Source organism: Larus michahellis, chromosome 6, assembly GCF_964199755.1.
Source record: "Larus michahellis chromosome 6, bLarMic1.1, whole genome shotgun sequence".
Taxonomy (NCBI): Eukaryota; Metazoa; Chordata; class Aves; order Charadriiformes; family Laridae; genus Larus; species Larus michahellis.
The window spans coordinates 64,374,030-64,394,039 of NC_133901.1; the positions used below are offsets into that span (position 1 = coordinate 64,374,030).

The 20,010-nt window shown below is 39.8% G+C and overlaps 1 protein-coding gene across 24 annotated transcripts in view; it reads right to left on the reverse strand.

Moving 5' to 3' along the window:
- ABLIM1 (actin binding LIM protein 1) overlaps window positions 1-20,010 on the reverse strand; it is a 206,054-nt gene that overhangs the window by 18,529 nt on the left and 167,515 nt on the right. For 19 of the 24 annotated variants that reach the window (XR_012587477.1, XR_012587481.1, XR_012587479.1 and 16 more), the window contains 4 exons: window positions 17,457-17,534; window positions 14,923-15,078; window positions 9,985-10,020; window positions 8,584-8,713 (listed from right to left, as the gene is read on the reverse strand). Coding sequence is in view for 18 of the 24 variants with exons in the window: in XM_074590665.1 (XP_074446766.1) it covers window positions 8,584-8,713; window positions 9,985-10,020; window positions 14,923-15,078; window positions 17,457-17,534 (400 nt within the window). In the remaining 6 variants the exon portion in view is untranslated. Of the gene's footprint in view, window positions 1-6,190; window positions 6,311-8,583; window positions 8,714-9,984; window positions 10,021-14,922; window positions 15,079-17,456; window positions 17,535-20,010 lie in introns of all 24 variants that reach the window. The other 5 variants (XR_012587476.1, XM_074590647.1, XM_074590653.1 and 2 more) reach the window with 1 other exon arrangement.

Genomic DNA, 20,010 nt, shown 5'->3' on the forward strand with positions numbered 1-20,010 from the left:
AAATTTGCCCAGAAGAATGCATGTACAAAATTCTATATTTACCACTTGGATATTTCAGATTTCAGCCCTCAATGACTTAATGTACATGATATCCCCCAAACACGACATTCTTTCAACCACAAGAGTTGATGGTGGTTTTCTATTTCATGTGCAGCAATGCTGAGCTTCTGGCCCGGTAATACCGAGTGCTAGGTTTACTAACTCTGAAAAGCAGTATGAACAATTATTTAAAATAATATTGTCATATCTCACTTTATGGTCCTTTACTTGGCAATTCCAATATTGTGTTCTACTTGTCTGGCCTTTGAAATACTGTGATGGTGAAACACCTAACTTGGTTAAGATGATTTCAATCATGTCTTTTGTTTCTATTGAGAGATGATGAATTACTTTTCAGCAAAATCACTGTTTTATGCAGAAAAAATACAGTATTGAGATGGCCTCAAGATATAATCAATTCTAAAATTTATAGCCTTTATAGAAGCATGTCATTCTGCCTTTCCGCTTCCACTGGCAATGAGTTTATTCAATTAAAGAGAAGAATCAAATGGGATTTATTGACCTGTGGACTGCCGTAACAGAGGAGTCACAAGTACATTTCACCTGTTGGGAACTGGTAGTCAAAATGCGAGCATGTTCAATTTACAATGCCTCTGTCACCAATGCTACAAATACAGGGAAGAAACTCTTCTTATACCCACCTCTTTATCTCAACTAGACACAAATAAGCATGCTCACACCCACACAATGTACACCGGCTAACCTTGTATCTGGTACACAGATCATGTTTGTAGAGAACTGGTAATGCTGTATAATGCATACAGTACAAGGCAGACAATTAGTGTGGTATCATCCTGTGCGTGTTGCTTTACAGATGTCTCTGTTGGCTTGTATTTCCTGGGGTTCCTGCGCAATCTCTCTCTTCCTAATGACTCCTACTAGTACTGACAAATGACTCCCCTTTACACTGTCTAGGATAGCAGCCTCATTACTTCCAACCACTGCAGGAGGGAATGGTACATCTACTTAGATTCTCATTAGCTCATCCCGGAGGAGCCCACTCTAATAATGAGGCTTAAGTGCTTCAGATGCTGCTGTAAAATCACCCACAATTTATGAAAGCAGTGCCAGCATCTGTGGAACGTGCATGGGCACACAGGAAAGCAGAGCTGCCAGCCTGCCTGCACCTGCCTCCCAGGGCCCCATGGCCGGCCTGCTTGCAGCTTTACATAAAAGGAGGGGCTGGGCATGCTCTGAATTTGGGTTCCTTGCTGTGCCCACACAGGAAAGGTCTCTCTTACTGTCTCAGATATGCCATAACTAGCGTTAACTCCACAAAGCAACAAGTGTATTCCAGTTCACTGACACTGTAGGAAAAACTAATTCCCACACCCTGGCAGGAAGCTGAAGGTGCGTTTGTGTAGGTGGGTGGGGGATGTTAAGAGATAACGGAGTAACTTTAAGATAAAAAATCAATCACTTGAGCGCAGCAGCCTCAGAAGTGAAATTCAGAGGCTTTTTTTCCTTCATTCTGTTTGCTCCATCAGGTAGTTGCCATTTTCTATAGCTCGATTTGCTAAGGAGGTTGCCCTAGCAGCCAGGAATATAGTTGTTTGCCTATACACAGCACCTCGTAATGCAGGTTCCTGCTGCCTTCTGAAGTGTTCACCACTGGGCTCACTGTGGGATTCACAAGTTCACACAATCAGGCCAAAAAATCCCATACGCAACCAACACTGAGCCTTCTGTCAACTTGCAGTTTAGTTGCTCTGCTTCTGAATAGACATAGGAAAAAGAGCTGAACAGCACCTGAAACCGTAAGTCCTACTCAGGTTTCGTCAAACTATCATCCATCATCCTGTCCGAACGCGTGGCTCTTATTTCCCGCACAAAACTGAAAGTCATGAAACAGCCAAAGCGCGCCTGTTTTCCAGAGCAGAGCTTTTAGCTGCAACCACAAAACCCTGGAAATAGTTATCACACACAGAGAGCATTTGATTTCAGAGACCTGCCTCCAGGAAGGAAAGCAGGAACCTGTGAAAAGCAAGGCCCAGATTCACTATGAAGGTGGGAAGATTCCTTATGGGAAGGTCTGCGAGCAGAGGAATACACATTGCTTTGGAGCTCTTTTTATGTGGAAATCTTACGGGGGCTTTGCAATATTCTTGAATGCCTCTGAAAAATTCTAGGCATGTGAGATGAAATCCTGGCTCTCAATGAGAGTTTTGTCTCTGATTTCAGTAGGGTCAGGGTTTCTTTCATTCACAGACTTGTTTTGATTCTTTCATAGCAAAGACAGTACTTTACTGAGACAAGAACAAATTCAATGGAGAGTCCAAATGAGGTTAAATGAAGTCTAAGTCCATGCCTATTACACCCTCTTCCAGCTCGTTCAACATATATGTTACACCAACCAACTCTTAAGACTTTCTGAGGCACATTTAGCCACTTCACTCCTCAAAGTTCTTTACATTTGGCCTTGTCTACAAAGCTTGAGCGTTATGCTTGTTTAAGCATTATGTTGCATGAAAACACACTGAAACTGGTCTAAATGTCCTTTTCTGGCTTGATGATACAAAATAACACAGGCATAATATGTCATGTGCCACTTTCCTTATCATTATGCTGTTTGGAAACTATGCCCCTTTACCAAAGCAGTTTCGGCATGATCCATATCCTCTGACTCCTAAAGGAAAAGAAAAATATCCAAAACTAGAGCTTTATGAAATCTTTCTTAAAAATTTACACCAAGTTCACCTTCCTACTAAAAGTACAATTGGCTTTGAGAAAGGCTGAACTAAGTACAAATGAGACCACAAGATACCTCTTCTTCGAATCACTGCAAATGTACCTACCACATCTAATTAACCCCCGCAACGCTATAGTTCTCATCTCAGATATATTCACAAGGGTCTAATTCCCTAGCCGACTCTCCAGGGTAAAATAATGCAGTTCTTTAAACTTTGAAAACAGACACCTAGAATACCTAAGACAAACCCCTACGGATAAGAATATCAGGGAGTTGCATTAGGAGCAGCCAGTGCCAGACTAATCTCTCTTTTCTGCCACACAGATGTAAAAAGGGGATACTTGGACACACGTGGTGTGCAAGGAGGGCAAATGAAGAACCATGTGGGAAACACAGATCAACCTCATCAGTTGGTAACAAAATATGCATTTATGAACATCAAGTAGTGAAGGGGACACACCATATAGTGCAACTGGACTTCATTCAATACTACTCAAATTTTTTAAAAAGGCCTCCAGAACGCCCCCGAATGAAATACTGGACAAGCTATATTATCTCTTCCTGTGAAAATACTTACATCTACACGTTGTAATGGTAGAGAGGTTTATTTAACAAAAATATGACTAGTCCCTGTCATCCTGTCTTTAAGTGCATGTGCACTGTTAGTACATAAATGCATATATAAACTATGTGTATTTTCAGAGTATATCTGATTAAGCACTATCTTCCATCATATTCCTGTTACAGGAGAAGCCAGAACTTGCTCTGACTTAGGGAACACTATGAACATTTGTTCGTCTAATGTTTTGTAAGTGCTTCGTTGGTCATTTAACACGCTGGAATCATTACAAAGGTCTTCAGGCCTTTTGACCTTTTGTACCTCTCAATATTTTGTAGTAATAGAAAGACAAAAACTTTTCCAAAGCTGTTTCAATAGCTACTTATTCTCACCTTGAACAAGTCAGAGAAATGATGATTTTTATCTAATTTAAGTGTAACATAGGATCTTATTGTATCTTTGCCTGCTACGCGGGAGAACCTTCTCCCACCACACAGACAGACAGACACTGAACAATTCCCTACCAAATCCTTCCATTTGATAGTATTAATACATTAACAGCCATAACTTTTTCACTATGAAATCCGGAATTACTTGATGGTGCTTCTCTGAAGCTTCTGCAGTGTGTCTTAAGTGACTCATCCTGCTGCAACTGGGGAATTTCCAATTCAGTTCCCTGTAGATCTTATTCAAGTACCTAAAATCTCTACTTAGTCCTTTAGCTGCAGCATCTCTTTCTGCTGTCCTATCCACCCATCTACTGGAACAGTCAAATCCTCTTCAGGGTCACTGCTCTCCCCACCATGTACAGACAGACAACATCACTTTGAAGCACGGCTTGCGTTTGGCTACCCTGTTCACTGAGAAAACTGTTGCTCATGTTCTTTATTGACTGCTGTTCTCCCAGTCTCCATGCCACCAGAGAACTCAGCAACGCTATTTCACGTTTCTTCCAGATCGTTACCAAAAATACCCCAAATTAATTTAGCTGTGTAAGTTTTATAAATCTGAGTTTAGGTCAATGCTCTGAGGGAACTCAGCTTGCAGTGTTGAACTGAACCGCGAAAGTGTATGTTTGGGGTTTTTTTGAGTAGTTGCCTTCCCCCACAGGGAGGAAAACCAAAGATAAATTAAATTCATGGGAGTATTCCCACTACATTACCCTAGGCACTAAAAAGGTCACAATAAGAAGGTGCTTCTTTTTCTCAACCAACTATTAAAAGACTACTCTTTCAATTCAGCCATGCAAATTACAAGATGGGGGTACCCGCTACCTGCCCCTTCTCAAATGTACCGCGTCCTCAGATGGTGTACACTGTCACAGTGACATGGACTTGAGCTTTTAGGAGCTTTGCTGAGTTATGACACATAAATGCTGTCCAGGCCTAAGACCTTAATGTAAAATTTTCAGAAAATCGTGGAATCTTACAATGTCTTATGTGACATATCTGAAAAGAACCATACCTACCCCTTTGTCTACAGTGCTTGTAATCCCACTTGGCCTTTCGTACCAATAACCGAGACCCACACCTAATCTACATGTCAGGTAATTCTTTGAAATCTGAAAACAACAGGCATGGATTTCCAATAGTTCTTCTGATTTGTCTGTTGAAGAAGCTATTTTCTCAACAGAAAAAGAATGAAAATGCCACTTGAAAGAGTGTGAGCATTAATTTGGATTTACAGCAAAGAAATGTTGAAATTGCAAGGATTATGAATTAACTGCATGCTGAAATGAGCAGTGTATCTATTTTTAAGGGTCCCAATCTTTTAAGTGATTTTTTTTTAAAGTGACATAGTAGGAAAGTTGAAAGTGCATATTAACAAAAATTATCTACGAAAAGGCAAGAGTAAAATTAGTAATGGTGACCTGAATGCTTGAAGAGCTGTAACATTGAGATCTATTAGCATTTATTGAAAGATCATGGCAACAACTTCCTTGCAACTGTTTTTTATTATCTCCGGTTTATGATTACCTACAGTGGTGCCAGAATAGAATCGATGTTCAACCTACTGAGCTGCCTCTTTTTGAGCTTTCGTAGGTGATACAAGCTATGACCTTCTCGCCCAGTGGAAGAGATGGCACAGCCAGAGAGTGCTCCAATAGAAATAAAAGTAAAACCACATTCACAGAAAGCAAGAAACAAAACTAAAAGCTTATTGAGCTGAACAAGCTCCTTGAAGGGACACAATGAAAGAACAACCCTCCCCCCAAATCAAACCATGGAAAATAACAGCTTGAAAAAAAGAGAAATGACCAGATCCTCAGGTAGTGTAAATCCCTGCAACTCTACTGCCTTCAGCAGAGTCTGCTGATTCTCACTAGTTGAGGAGAGGCCTAGAGATTTTAGTTTTACTTCGTTGGGCACTAATTATTGCCAATGTCATTAGCAATGATTAACTTCCTCGTTGCCACTGATCTTTATATAATCTTTTTCTTTACTTCTCCATATTTTCAATCACCTTGCTCTCATCCAGGCAAGATTTGTAGTCAATTTTTAAATGCATGTTTTAAGAACGTGGAAATAATAATTAAATTTGATATGCTAACTGCTGTAGTGATTGTTATGCACTGCTTTAGAAAGAAGCTAAATTAGGCAAATATAGGTTCTGAACAGTAAATGATAATGCTTTCCTGTATATTTCTAATAGGTAATTGCTTGATGACTCTTCAACTAGGGCCCTTAGAAATGACATATTTCCTCTGAAAAAAAGGAGATTATGTCTACTCTAACGTCGTTTTAAGTGTAACGGCACATTTCGAGGCATGCTCAGCTATACAGCCAATGACAACCTTAGGGAGATACACCTTATTAGCTTTGACAGAATGCTAATATATCTCCAGCCTGGAGGGTACTCCCTGGGGAGGCCTGGCTCCTTACCTTTGACATGGGGGATGAAGTGGTGTCGGAAAGGGGAGTTGGGGCGGGAGTCATGGTGAGTGGAGCTGAGACTGCTAGTGCGCAGGTATGACAACCGCTGCACACCAGTAGAGAGCAGCTCTGCGGCAGCAGGGAATCGGGGGACAGAACAAAATGAAAACAAAGAAAAACAATAAGAGAAAGGCAGGGAAGGAGGCTTCAAAGGAAGGGGGAAAAAAAGGCATTGAACAATTAGGATTCTGAAAAGAAGGAAGGAGAAAAAAAAAGGTTAAAGACCTGCAGAAGGGTTCATAAATGTTAGGCAAAATTACAGGAAGTATTAGAAGAAAGAGAGGCTCAGATTGAACTGCATTGCTAATTTGGCATAACATTTATTGGCTTAACGAGCTTCTGATCTATGCCTTGTTACCAAAAAGTAGCCTGCTACCAGCATGCAAACACCACACACATTGACGCTCAATTAGTTAAGAAAGCAGCTGTTTTGAAAAGTGTCTGACGAAAAAATGTCAGTCAACAGGCATGCAAGCTGTTTTCTATTGTTTTAAGACATTCCAAAAATGCTGCCAAGATCAGCTAGGGCACTGCAGGAGGAAAAGGCTGCAAACTTTTCCAAAACTTGTAGCACTCAAATTTTTGAAGAACCTTATGCTGACAACGTCAACACAGAGGTTCACTTCCTTCTCAAGGGCTAGCTGGGAGCAAAAGAGAAGTTATCTGGGGCCACTGTGTTTATTCACAGAGAAATTATTCTTGCAAATAACATGGTGATAAGAAGTGTCATTATGAGAAAAATGGTAAATATACATGTGCTATTATTCAACATGAATAATTACGTAGGAAAATGATACAGTAGCATTAACAATTACCCCAAAGCAGGGCAGCAACGATCAAAATGATAAATTCTACAGAATTACTTCTGTGTCATATGAGAAACAAACAGGTGAGCCAAAGATGAGATCATCTGAACAGAGATAAGTTTGAACAAATATCATCTCAGAAAATCCCCCAGGCTGCAAACTTCTGAAGATTTTACATTTAGATCCAAACTCTGGCTTGAGCCCATCCGCCCATCACAAGAGTTACATAAACAGAGACTGCTTCTGGGGAAGGTCCTTGACTGAACACAGACAATAAAGTATCACAGTAAAGTCTGGAACAGGGCCTGGATTTGTTCATATCCCTGATACAACTGATACAAATGGAAAAATCCCCCCAGAATTGCCAGAATCAAGAAACAAAAGTTTGCAGCTTTTTCACACTTTTAAGTCTCTTTCAGTTTCAGTTGTAACGTCATCTTAAAACACAGTCATGCTGTCAGCACTAAGTATCAGACACAATTTGCTTCTGTCCCACCTCCCTTGGGTCCTTTAAATAAGGCATTCACTGACAGACACAATTAGCTGCTTTCAGCCCACCCCCACTAGGAAACGGCTACAGCATTCAAGTTCCACAGTGGTGGCTCTATTATAAATCTTTAATTTTAAAAATGCAGCTCCTATTGTATATGGGCTTTTGGCATCCGAACTGTTCAGCTGTAATCACCAAGGAAGATGGAACTGCAGAATTGTATCACTTAATTTAAAAACAGATCACAAAGATGTAATTCATTACCATAAACAATAAAATCAGTCTTGAAAAGTATTCAATGAATAGCATTTAGAGATAAATTTTTATGCAGTTTGGGTGTGGATGAACAGTTTGTTTTCATATCTTGCTTTTATATACATAACTGGTAATTTTGCGTGCACTGGGACCCTGAATGACCTGTACATTTTCTATATTGTACACAGAACTCGTACATCACTGCTAAACTAGGAAATGAAGTCTGTGTTTTTTAAATGATCCCAGGCAATTGCCTATGGCCTTAATTAAGAAATCTACTTTGCAAACCATGAGTCTGTTTTAAACAATGACTAGCAATTTGGAATATTTGGGGGTTTTGCCTCTGACTGTGAGATTCCATGGCTACACCAATCTTTAAATGAATTGGTTTTTAGGAGGGAGCAATCCTACATTACTGACTTCTCTAAAGTCAAGCCATAATTTTTCTTTCCAATATGCGATACTTTTCCCAAATTCCAGAATGAAGTTTGTGATTCACTGCTGCAAATTTTTGCTCGCTTTCAGAAACATACAGAGATTTAAAATGTAATTAATCAGAAAAAACCCCAGATGACCCATATTTATGATGTAAGAAACACTCATCACCCTAGTGCAAAAGACTGCATCAATCAAGAACAAAAGAACAGGTGCAAAAGAAGATATTGAAATACGCAACAATTTTTCAATCCTAAATTTTCACTGCTAAGAGAAACAAGCGCTTCACATCACCAGTAAGTGACATAATAAAGAAACAATAGTTTTACATAAACTTCTAAGGCAGTTGCCCTTACCAGGTCTGTGGAAATGCTGAGGGGAACGTGACATGGTGGGTGTGTAGCTATGACGACTGTACACTGGAGAATTAATGGAACCCTGACTAGTAGACCTGTGAATCATGCGATCCCGAACGTCTTGATAACCCTGTAGAACAGAAGCATTCACTAATAAATGTAAATGTACATTACACATTTTTAGCAGCACTTAACTTCCACGGATCTGAAGACATCTGCAGAAGCTACTGAAATAGCAATATCCCTTAAGCTTTCAACCTACTTCACTATTACTGTTCTCTAATGATCTGTTCCAAAGACTCCAATCCATTTTGATAGTCTGGTTGGAGTTCAATCTTGGAAAGCTCCAACTCCACCCGTAGTTTCTATTAGATTCTATACAATCCTAGATTTGCCCACATTCCCGTGACTCCATAAGGGAAGCTCATTCAGAGTATGTCTGTACACTCAGAGTATGCAGTGTATGCCACAAGACACATGAGCTAGCCTTCAGCTACCTAACTTGGAGACCAGCAGGAGTTCAACAGCTACAGCACGGAGCTCTAGGTGGCTTAATTTACCACGTGTCTTGCCTGATACATCAAAAGGTATTTATTACCCCTTTGTATCTGAAAACATGACCCTTTCTTGTATATAATTCAATTTACCTGGTTTCTCGGGGGAAAAAAAGCCAATTAAACAAACAAACAATCAAAAAAATCAAAACAAATAAACACCCCCACAAGACCCCCCAAATCAAACCAGGACAAAAGGGACAGGACTGATATTAATGCACAAAGATTTACAGAAACTTTATAGTCACTTTTTTAACATGTAGCAACCATGACAACTTCTACGTTGCAAACAAGCAACAACCCCCAACCCCAAAATTATAATGCTTCTGCAGTGGCATCTGTTGTAGTCTGACAAGTGACTTCCCAAATGTGGCATGTTATTTTGATGTTCAAATTAACTGCTACGGAAAAGCAAAACCAAACCAAACCCTAGTTATGTTTTCTTCAAACAAAATGGAACATGTTTTAGCAGCAAACATGGCTTAACATTTAGATGCTTAGAGCAGCACTTTAGCTCATGTAAATCATCCAGCTCCTGAGATACGAGTCTGCCTGTGCCGCAAGAAGGACGAATATACAAGAAGTGACCTCTGCTGGAGAAATAACTGTGCTTTACAGACAACAAATGGGTAGGAGTGGTAGCTTCATCTTTTTGTGCAATCTCTCAATAAGAATTTAATGTTTTCTTTTTAGAGTTATTTTTTGTTATGTTTCAATATTCAGAAAACATGTCTATGTGGCAAACAGAGATGGATCAGACTGATAACAAAATCAACACCTGCATTTGCTGAAGGGAATAATTCTAATCACAGTAAGATACTGCCCCCAAAGGTTGCACCAAACTTACTTCTGCGGAAGGGGTAGGTGATAATGTCCTCGGAGACTGCAAAGACATAAAAATAAGGTTACCAAAAGAACATTGCATGTGCTGGTCCAGAAAATGGCAATCTAAACATTGCTGCAGATACACAGATAAAGGCAACATAAAACAGCAATGTAGAAATTACTGAGGCCATCGCAGCACTGCAACTTGCTTTTTCCACATTGCTCAGGAACAGGTCCATAAATCATTGAAGCAATTAAAGTTTCTGGGAGAATTTTTATAAGCGTGATTAATTCAGTCAAATATCATGCAACATCATCTCTCAGCCATCTAATCATTGTGGTAATTAAAACATAGCTGTGAAGACCAAAATCAGAAAGGGTTCTTAATTTAATAACCATGCCTGTTACGAAGAAATCTTTAAAGTGGAAATCAAAAGTAAATAATCTTAACTCAGAGCTTTGCATGGCATCAGAAATACAGAAGAAACTCCAGGATGAAGCATGTTTTCCCTCCAACACACATACTCCGGCAAAGATGTGCTTCTCCCCAAGGCCTTACATTTCATACCCATGCAAAGGAGTACGCAGTTGTCATCAACGTTTCTTTGATACGATCTCCTTTAAGTCTGTGTTCTTCAATGGGTACGTAAGGAGAACAGACAGGAATTACAAGCGTGTATACTGAAAGAACTGCGCAAAGGCCAGTGGGCAGAAATATGCACAACATTATGAAAAGTTTCCATTGCAGAGATAGGGAAACCGAGGCAAGAAATACTTTTAGAAATGAAGCATAAGATCATGCATACGTTGATGGTATGAACAAGAACAAAGGCTATGTATAATTACCAGTTACGTGACCTTTAATCACAAGATAATTTGAAGCTGGAAGATCAGGATTTAATTATTTTCTTTATGCACTAAACTTCAGTATTATTTAATTGCCATAATAAAATGGGCAAGAGATTATTCTTTTAAATAAGACCACAATTATTATAGAATGATGCAGCTATTAAGATAATGTCTGAGAAGTAAAACTGCTGATTCTGGTCTGTTACAGTAATATACAACAGCAGTAGCGTAAAATGTATGCAGAATTTCTGGTAATAAATATCCAGCTATAGATGTTGCATTGAGAGACCATTAACTCCCATGGAGCTGGTGAGACTGTGACTGCAAAGTATCCAAACAAAGGAGTGACATTTCTTATTTGGGTACAGAACATCTCCTTTTCAGCAAGTTTCCGTAAAGCTTTTTAAAGACTGCTTTCATTACTTCCCATCAAAGCCTTGAATGTCTTTTACATTCTTGTTTTCCTAATCCTTATAACTGCACAAGTTTGATACAGCAAAACACCATTTCGTTACGGATCTAATAGCAGCAGCCATAGAAACTTTGCTCCACACGAAACATACCATACACAGGGCGTTGTAGCATCATTCTCCACAAAACCTGAGAGCTAATCTAAAACTTTCAATATGAATGAAAAAAGCACATGTTGTGATGTGCACTCCCATATTTTTGTACTAGTTACTTATGTGTTACTGTAAATAAACAAATTTCTATAATCTGCTGTGGTTGCCTAGATGCTAAGGTACTGACTACTGTAAAAGGTAGTCACAGGAATCTAAGACTGGGAAGGCATCCCAGAAAGTAACGTGCTGAATCCATGACCGACCTTTCATGTACTTTTACTCCATCACTATCTGACATCATCTCGTTGCTTTTTGGGAAATGGAACCACACTCTGCAGCCCACTTACTGTTTTATCATGCACAGATGAACTGCCGTATCTCAAACTCTGAGTCTGCCACAAAATGCTTGGTTCTTCAGGGTTTATGAGGTCTTTTAAAATCTGGTCTATCACAGAAGTCTACACTAGTCAGTTTGAAATACACTGTGCAGCAGACTGAGAAGAAACGGCTCAGTTCCAAAATAGTAAGCTCTAAATACAGAGTGATGAATTCAGACAAGAAAAAGGAAAAAGGAAAAAGGAAAAAGGAAAAAGGAAAAAGGAAAAAGGAAAAAGGAAAAAGGAAAAAGGAAAAAGGAAAAAGGAAAAAGGAAAAAGGAAAAAAAGTCCGGGGAGAGAGCTTGTTCTGACCAAATTTGCAGTACAACTTCTACTTACTGCAACAGGCTCAATGCTCTGTCACTTTTTGATCTAAGGGGTTGCTCTAATACCTGAACTCAGACAGGTCATTTTGTGCTCTGGGAAATTTCTGAAAACTTTTACAGGTGTCATTTTGTAACGGTAGTTCCAGCATTGTGTACCAACCTCATTTTAACTGTCTTTTTATTGAACTACTGGGGGGGTGCCTGCTCCATTTTGAAGCCTCTATCACATTAGAAAAAAAATCTTTTCTAATTTTACAACACCTTGTTTACTGAAAACTGTTACAGACATTCCATGCTTTCAACAGACAGAATACTAGAAACAAAGGACACACAGGTAAAATGCTGCTTCTTTCAATATTTATGCAGCAAACGTCAGAGCTAAGAAAAGACAATTTCAGCGCTAATGAGGTTGCTGCTAGCAGGGCAGAAGTTATAGGACATGAAGAACCCGAATAATTAACAGTTTCTGGAAATGTTACCACTACATTTAGGGTCAGTCTCAGTAGAAGAAAATTAATCTACAGATCTCAATTTCATATATCTTAGTCTCTTTTATATTAGAAGCTAAACCACCTCTTCATGAGCCCCCTTTCGCTCCCCCGCCAGCTGCTGGTGGGTCTGTAACTAAAATGCCTGGTCCCGCTAGATGGTGCTACATGAAAACATTCTTCATCACAGACTTCCAGAAAAACCAGATTGGGATTTCATTGAACAAGAGAGATCGTGAGTTAGAAACTTTTCAAAGCATTTCCCTTCCATTGCAATACAGAGGAAAGTCTCATGCTGTGTTTTCTCACTTTCTATGGTTAAAGTTTATAACTTTCTTGTAGCCCATTCCCTGTAATTAAGGTTTGTCTCCACTACTGGATTAATTTTGGTGGCTCTCGCACATCTCCCTTGTATGCCCAGAAATATTTCCTAGCTGAGTTTGGTGATTGTTTTTTTTAAAATCATGGTGAAGGGCAATTCTAGTGTAGAAGATTAAACTCAGGCTCCCCTTTTATTTAACACCACCACATACACACACTTTGCGAAGAGAACGCAGGTTAAATCACTCAAAGTCTGCAAATCCCTGCCATGACTAAACCCGTCACCTCCTTTGCTTTTTAAAGATGATGGTGACTGATGTATTATGTACCAAGGTTGTTGCCACTCAATTACCACAACACAAACACGAAGTAAGAGATCACTCCACCCCAATGGGCTTGTGTTCTCATTAGGGCAAGGGAAGGGAGGAGAAACAGGTACAAAGAGGTGAGGTAACTTGCCCAAGGTGACAGAAGTCAGCAGTAGCATTGGGTGGAAAACCCAGATCTTCTGAAAAGAAGGTGAGAGCCCTTCTGTTCCCAGAACAAATTTCTGTGGTCACCAAAGATTAATTGGATTGAAAATATGGGGTAAGAAAACCCCAAAGGTTTTTGCTTATCCCCAGAAAAAGCATAACAGCAGACAGCTTCCATCTTCCTGCTTTATCAGCTTCCAACACACTGCTTTGTCAGTGAGAAGCTTCCCCTTAACGATCAACAAATAGTTCACCTTCTCCGGGCGAGATTAGTTCCTCCTCTGTGACTAACAAGAGACTTGTGTTTGTAGAGAGTTTTGTGGAATGGGTCAGGCCTGTTGGAACTGCTCAGAGGTCACCAATGCATCTCACAGTGGGTTTAAACCAGATGTCAGCTGGATTCACTACCAATATAAACTTGAGGGGGGAAATTCTGTAATATTCTGACCTGTTAATCTCTTATCTTACTCCCCAGCTGAACAGTCTCCTGAACTTCCAGCTCATGTAACAATATAAAAGACTAATCCTATAAAACATTAAAGAACAAAGGAGAAAAACTGAGGCAGCTCTGATCTATCGGTGGGCAAAACATTTTGCTAAGAAAGCAGATTATCAGTCACTGATGTGGGCATCTTCAGACCATTGGTGCCTAAATGATTTAGTGTACTTTCTTTTTCCTCAGCTCATCTTCATACTCAATTCAGTTACAGTCAGTAAAGTCACTGAGATTGCAAGGAAGTAAACCCATTTCCATGTCCATTTAGATCTGCATTCAGGAAGTCTGAGTTACAGTCAGATGGTATTACATGCCAAAACCTGCTTCATGATCTGCACTGGAACCATGTAAATTATAATTCCAGTCATGGAAGTTCACCTGAGAAAACCGGGGGACCCTACAACCTGAAAGATATCTTTTAGTACAAATTTAAGAGAATAAATTAATCATTTTTTTCTATCGTTTTGCAGGATACAAGCATCTTATTAAATGTCAGCAGTTTAAAATGTGAGGCAGCTATTTCCATAACACAACTAACCTGCTTTCCCAGGTGGAAGAACACTTTATTCTGACCTAGTTCACATTTTATCCAGTGTCTGGCAACGTGCTCCCTAAATATATTTCCCTTTAATAAGTGTGAGAGAAAGCATCCCGCTGCTCTTAATCTACTGCCATAGAACAGTACACCACACTCCTGTGAATATTGGTGCTCCACGGCACACCACCAGGTTGGCTTTTGCCTCACATTCTGGACTTTGCTGTACCCGAAGAGTAGGACATCCATGTGAGTTACAAGAATGCACATACAGACAGCCTCCAAGCCTCCCCCCGGCCATTCCTCTGCCAGTGGCTGCTGTTAATGGAGGTGTTTAATTGTGCGGTTTCGCACATGAGGCATCATCATGATTGTTCCCATTAAACCCAGATCAAACAGACAAAAAGCACTGTGAACAGCAGCAGCAACAATATCTAGGAGTGTCAATTAGAAACTGTTTCAAAAGAGGATAGAAGCGAAGCAGGCTTTGAATAAAGCGTATAGCAGAATGAGTGGCTTGTCGGTTCATTACCTCTCCAAGACTCTGTCTCTCCTGTCTGTCCTCGTAGGCGGAAGTGTAGAATGGCTCATAAGTAATTAGGTCTGGACGTTCAATGTCATAAATGGCCTTGACTTTGGGAATGGCTGCTAAATCCTTGTAATCAAGGATTTCATTGTCTACTTTTGCCTGAAGGTCAAAGACAGAAGATAAATTAACTTACACAAATGCACTGGTAATTTCTGTTTTACACAATTTATGATTTTTGTGTATTTGTTGTCACGCTGTTGCTACGGAAAACCCTTTTTGGCACTCTACATGCGAAGTAATTGCTTCATGTTCTTCTCCAATAGGCCTCCTCTGCAAAAGCACACAGTGTTTTCTCAGTTTAGGAAAGAAAGACATGGCATATATAGATCTAACACAAAAGTTTATTTTCCCCAGTTGTGAGCTGGAAAATTGAGCTCTGCAAATGACTCATTTTGTGGCCTCAGGCAAGTACTTTCACCTTTCTGCTCTTGTTTTCCCATATATAAAATGTGTGATAAAATTAATTTAGTTTGCAGCTTACAGAGATTATGAGAGGATTCCATGCAGAAGACCACAGACAGAAATTCATATTACAATTGTGCACACGAGAGGAAATACAACTTATTACAAGGAAATAAAAAGGCAAGCAGGAATATTTGTCAGGACTCGGTATCCAAACTCCCAACTGAAATTATCGTACCGCATTCATCACTCAGCCTATACCCAAGCTTCCGACTAAGGCATATGCTGCTTACTACATAGTACTAATGTTGACTACTTAGTATCTTGTCCACTAGATAGTTACCCACTAAAACTGCAAGGAGCTCTTGACTAGTTAAAAAGAGGAAGCAGGAAATCAGTTCCAAAGACAGCTGCACTCACTAGGAGGAGCTAGAAAGAGGCCCTACTTACAGTTTAGATAGCGAATATCTTTCCTTAAAAAATGTCATACATTCTTACCTCTATTACAGAAACACAATTGATGATTAAAACTGAAAGATAATATTCAACTTGGTTTTCAACTCTTCTACTAGATATTTTATTTATTCGTAGTAGGCTGCACAAGGAAACAAGGCTGATCTGTTTCTACTCGCATTCAGTTCTGCTCTTCCTGAGTACTAGCACATAGTATTTTCAGACTAAAGTGTATTTACCTTCCCAAGCTCTCCTAACAACCATTGGTCTTGCTGGTTCTTACACGATGCCGTATATCAGAAACAATACAAAACATTTTTTGATAAATAAGTAAGGTTTGAAATAGTTAGGAAATTCATTTTCTAAAATAGCCTCAAATCTGTTTAGTTTTTACTCACCAGATATAATAAAATACCTTAAGCCAATTAACCCTTAAAACACGTAGGTATATTAATGTACGTCATTTCTCTAATATTTTTACATTGTAATGAGCTGCAAATATGTCTGGATAATTCTTAATCCAATATAAATTACTGTAGATATTTCTGTAGACCCTGGTCTAGGCCATCATGTTGCCCTACAGACTGTGCTGTTGAGCAGCACTTAAATTTCATAGGCTACAGCTTATGAAGTTGATATTTCCAGCAGAATGGCAGTTCTCCAGCACATGCTCTGTGTTGTGATGTCTACAGTGTGAATATTTTTAATATAGCTAATTTTTGCTGTTGTTCTTGTTGAAATGCACTGAACAAGTAGTATTTAACTCAAACCCAGGACTCGACATTTGTAATTTTGGTAATTTTTCTGCATTACTATATATGTACCTGATAAGTTTCTGTATCTTACACTACCTTTTCACCTATATAAACATAAGGCTATCTATAAAACCAGTGATTGAGCATTATGCATTGGTAACAGAAAAGTATGTTTGCCCTGTAGTCTGCCTCTTCTTCCCAGCATACCTTCATCTTTGCTCCCCTAATAACGGCCTCTCTCTCACTAACTTGTCTGCCTGTGATTTTCTTCCTTAGCTGTTATCTTCCACTTCTGCCTCCGGTTTTGTGCAGGTTATCTGAGAGCATGTTTTAGTATGAGGCTAAAAGTTAAATGGACTTTCAAGGAACAGGACTCTTAAATGGAAGTGAGTTTTTGGAAGTGTCAGCTATATGCATGGAAATACAGCAAGTTTGAGAAGGCTGAGCTGTTAAGTTGTTCACCCAAGTACATCTGAGTTGATATTCTTCCCCCTTAGAACTGGGTTAGTACAGCCATAAAAGATGGTAATTTTTTGCTCCTATGAACTTCTCTGCCAAGAAAAAAAATGACCTCCCTCGACCTGCTGGCCACACTCTTCTTGATGCACCCCTTCTGTCCCTCTTCACATCACCAAGCGACTTCAAGAGATTTACTGTATCTTTCCAAGGGAAACATGACCTGGAAAAGGCCTACCCTGCTTGTGAATTCTATAGTTATAAAAAATACACCTGTCATGACAAGAATGTTAACAATTTACCCACTCACTAGAATGAAGGCATTAGCATCGGTATAAAAGTTATTTCAGCGTGGAGTACTTCAAGTGCAAGCAAGGGATCAGCAGCTTTTTCATCAGAAGGAATACTTACATAGATAGTGTGGCCTGGAGAGCCAGGTATACTGGAACCTGGTCTGGAATAAATGCTTTCTGATGATGCTCTTGTAGGCTGAAAAACAAAAAGTAACTTATTAGAGCAACCTGAAGCCACTCACATTGGTAATTTTGGTTTTAAGTGAAGAAATCTGCATACATCTTGAAATTAATTGAATTTAGGAAAAAACGTCAACACAAATGCAAGCATTCTGGCAAATTTCACAATCTATCTGGTGAGTCAGGTGGGCTTTTTTTTTTTTTGGTAGGGGAAGGGGTGCTGTGAGAGGGGAAAAGAGGTTTTCTAAACCATACAATGTAGAAGACTGACAACAATAATGAACAAAACAAAACAACACCTGCCAGAGACACTGCAAGGAGCCATACAAAGTACAGTCCAGGATAGCCTTGCTGGTCATTTTGTCAAAACATTAGTTCACAAACAGCTAAAGGTATCAGCAGTTCAGCAGACGAAACTGTTGAGAGCACAGCACACACGTTATCGCTTTTCAGATGTTCAATCACTCGATTTCCATTATGAATACAGAACAGAATTCAGTCCTCCTAAGTAGAAGGACCAGAAATCCTTGGCTTGGAGCTGTTCCCTACATCTGCAGCACAACCTAGATGCAACATGAAAGCTAAAGCCTTGGTTGAAACGTCATGATTCCCCATACTGCAAAAGTGCTGATGTTTAATGACAATGTCCTGCAAACTGAAATTCATGAGAGCAGTCACACCCCTACAGAGCAACTGAGAAGCTGTGAACAATTTTTGCTCCCTAATTGACTGCAAAGAACCAAATCCCATCACAAAGCAACGCATTAGCAAATGACTCTGATGACACTAGTGCACTGCGATACTTCAACGTCACTGAAAATAAAATCTTTGTACATAGTCCTTATCTTGTCAGCTTGTGACATTGAACTAAGGGACCTTCAGGCACATACTGAAGAGATACAAGGCTTGATAGCCTGGCTCGCTGATTTGTCTTAGGAAATATCTAGAGTGAACACAACAAGGCTACTGGACCTTTCTTTTCTCTCTCAGCATACACTTCCCGAAAGGATCCTTCAACAGGCCTTAGAGTCTCTCTACCTTTTATTTCATAGCCAGGAAATCTATTGGAACCACCCATATTAAAAACACTGAAGACTAGTCGCGGATGATCCAGCAGGCTTTATCTGATTTCATTTGTGGAAATGAAATCACCACATTCAGGGAGGGTCAGAGGAATAAAAGGCTTTGAACACGTTCCACTAAAAAACGTGAAGACTCAGATCAAACAGAGAGCAGATGTGGCCATGGCCTGACACAGTCACAAATCCTCTCCAGAGCATGTCTGAGAATACTTTCTCAGCTGGACCTTTATGTGTTTCTTTCCTTTTCTCTCTGTATCTGCAAATTCCTACATCCCAAAAGGGAACAGAAATTTCTCAGCTGCCCTTAAGCTCCTCCCATGATGCAATCAAAGAAAAAAAAAAAAAATCAACAACAACCACTTGTTTCATGGAAACGTTACAAGAATTAAGCTGGAAAATCTGGCGGTTGTTGAGAAACACTTTATTCCCTTTATTCCCCCTTCCATTCTGCCATTTCACACCACTGTCTGAGCGGAGAGACATGTAACACGTTGCTGCAGTTGCTATGGAAAACAATTGTTTTCATTACAACATAGGGAACAGTATTAAGTAGTTGAGGTACTGTTAGGGGTGTTTCTGTTACATCTGGCTTTTGGCAGACATACTTTAAGAATTTTGTCTGCTCAATTCTCCCTGTTGTAGGAAACCAAGCGTTAGAGGCAGTTACGGCTTCTTCCCACCTGGCAGGCCTCTGGGTTGCTCTTTGCTCCCGATCTTTTATAATCACTTCAGAAAACAAGAAACTCTCAGCCTTCAGTCCATCTCCTTAGTCTCATCTGTTAATGTCACTGCTAAAAACCTTTCCAGCAAAGGGAAAATTCACCTGTATTTATCACTTCAGTGAATTTGTTTAATAAAGTTAGACACCTTAAGAAGATAGTTTCAAAGACATCCTGCTAACAGCTTTCTTTAGTGCTCTTAACCCCGGAGCACAGGAGCAGTTTTCAAACGGACTGGCAAGTTGTAGCATCTGTTCTTCATTTCCTCACTGCGTTTCTGCTCCAGGTTCCTCGTTACCATCCCATTAACACGGCCATGATCCAGATACGACACCCTTTAAAACCAGTTTTCTATTTTCTGTAATTCTTCCTGCATACATAAATTTTACCTTCAGTCTATTGCAAAGCTCCACATTGCCTGGGCAGGACGCCGTCCTGCCAGCCACTGCCTGAGCACACACCGTTCCTCTCCTGAGCAGCTTAATCCAAGCAGACCTGGAACTTTGTGGCTCCTCTGTTTGCCCCCAGTCCCGTATCTTGCTTAAGTTTACGACATACCCCTGAAGACAGTGCATGAAAAAGAGGACTTCTACATCTACTCACCCCTCCTGCCTCACTTTGCCCTGTTTCTTGTTTTGAATTACACAGGCTGTTTCCATCGCAGATGGCTATTTCCTACTCTGCTGCTGCC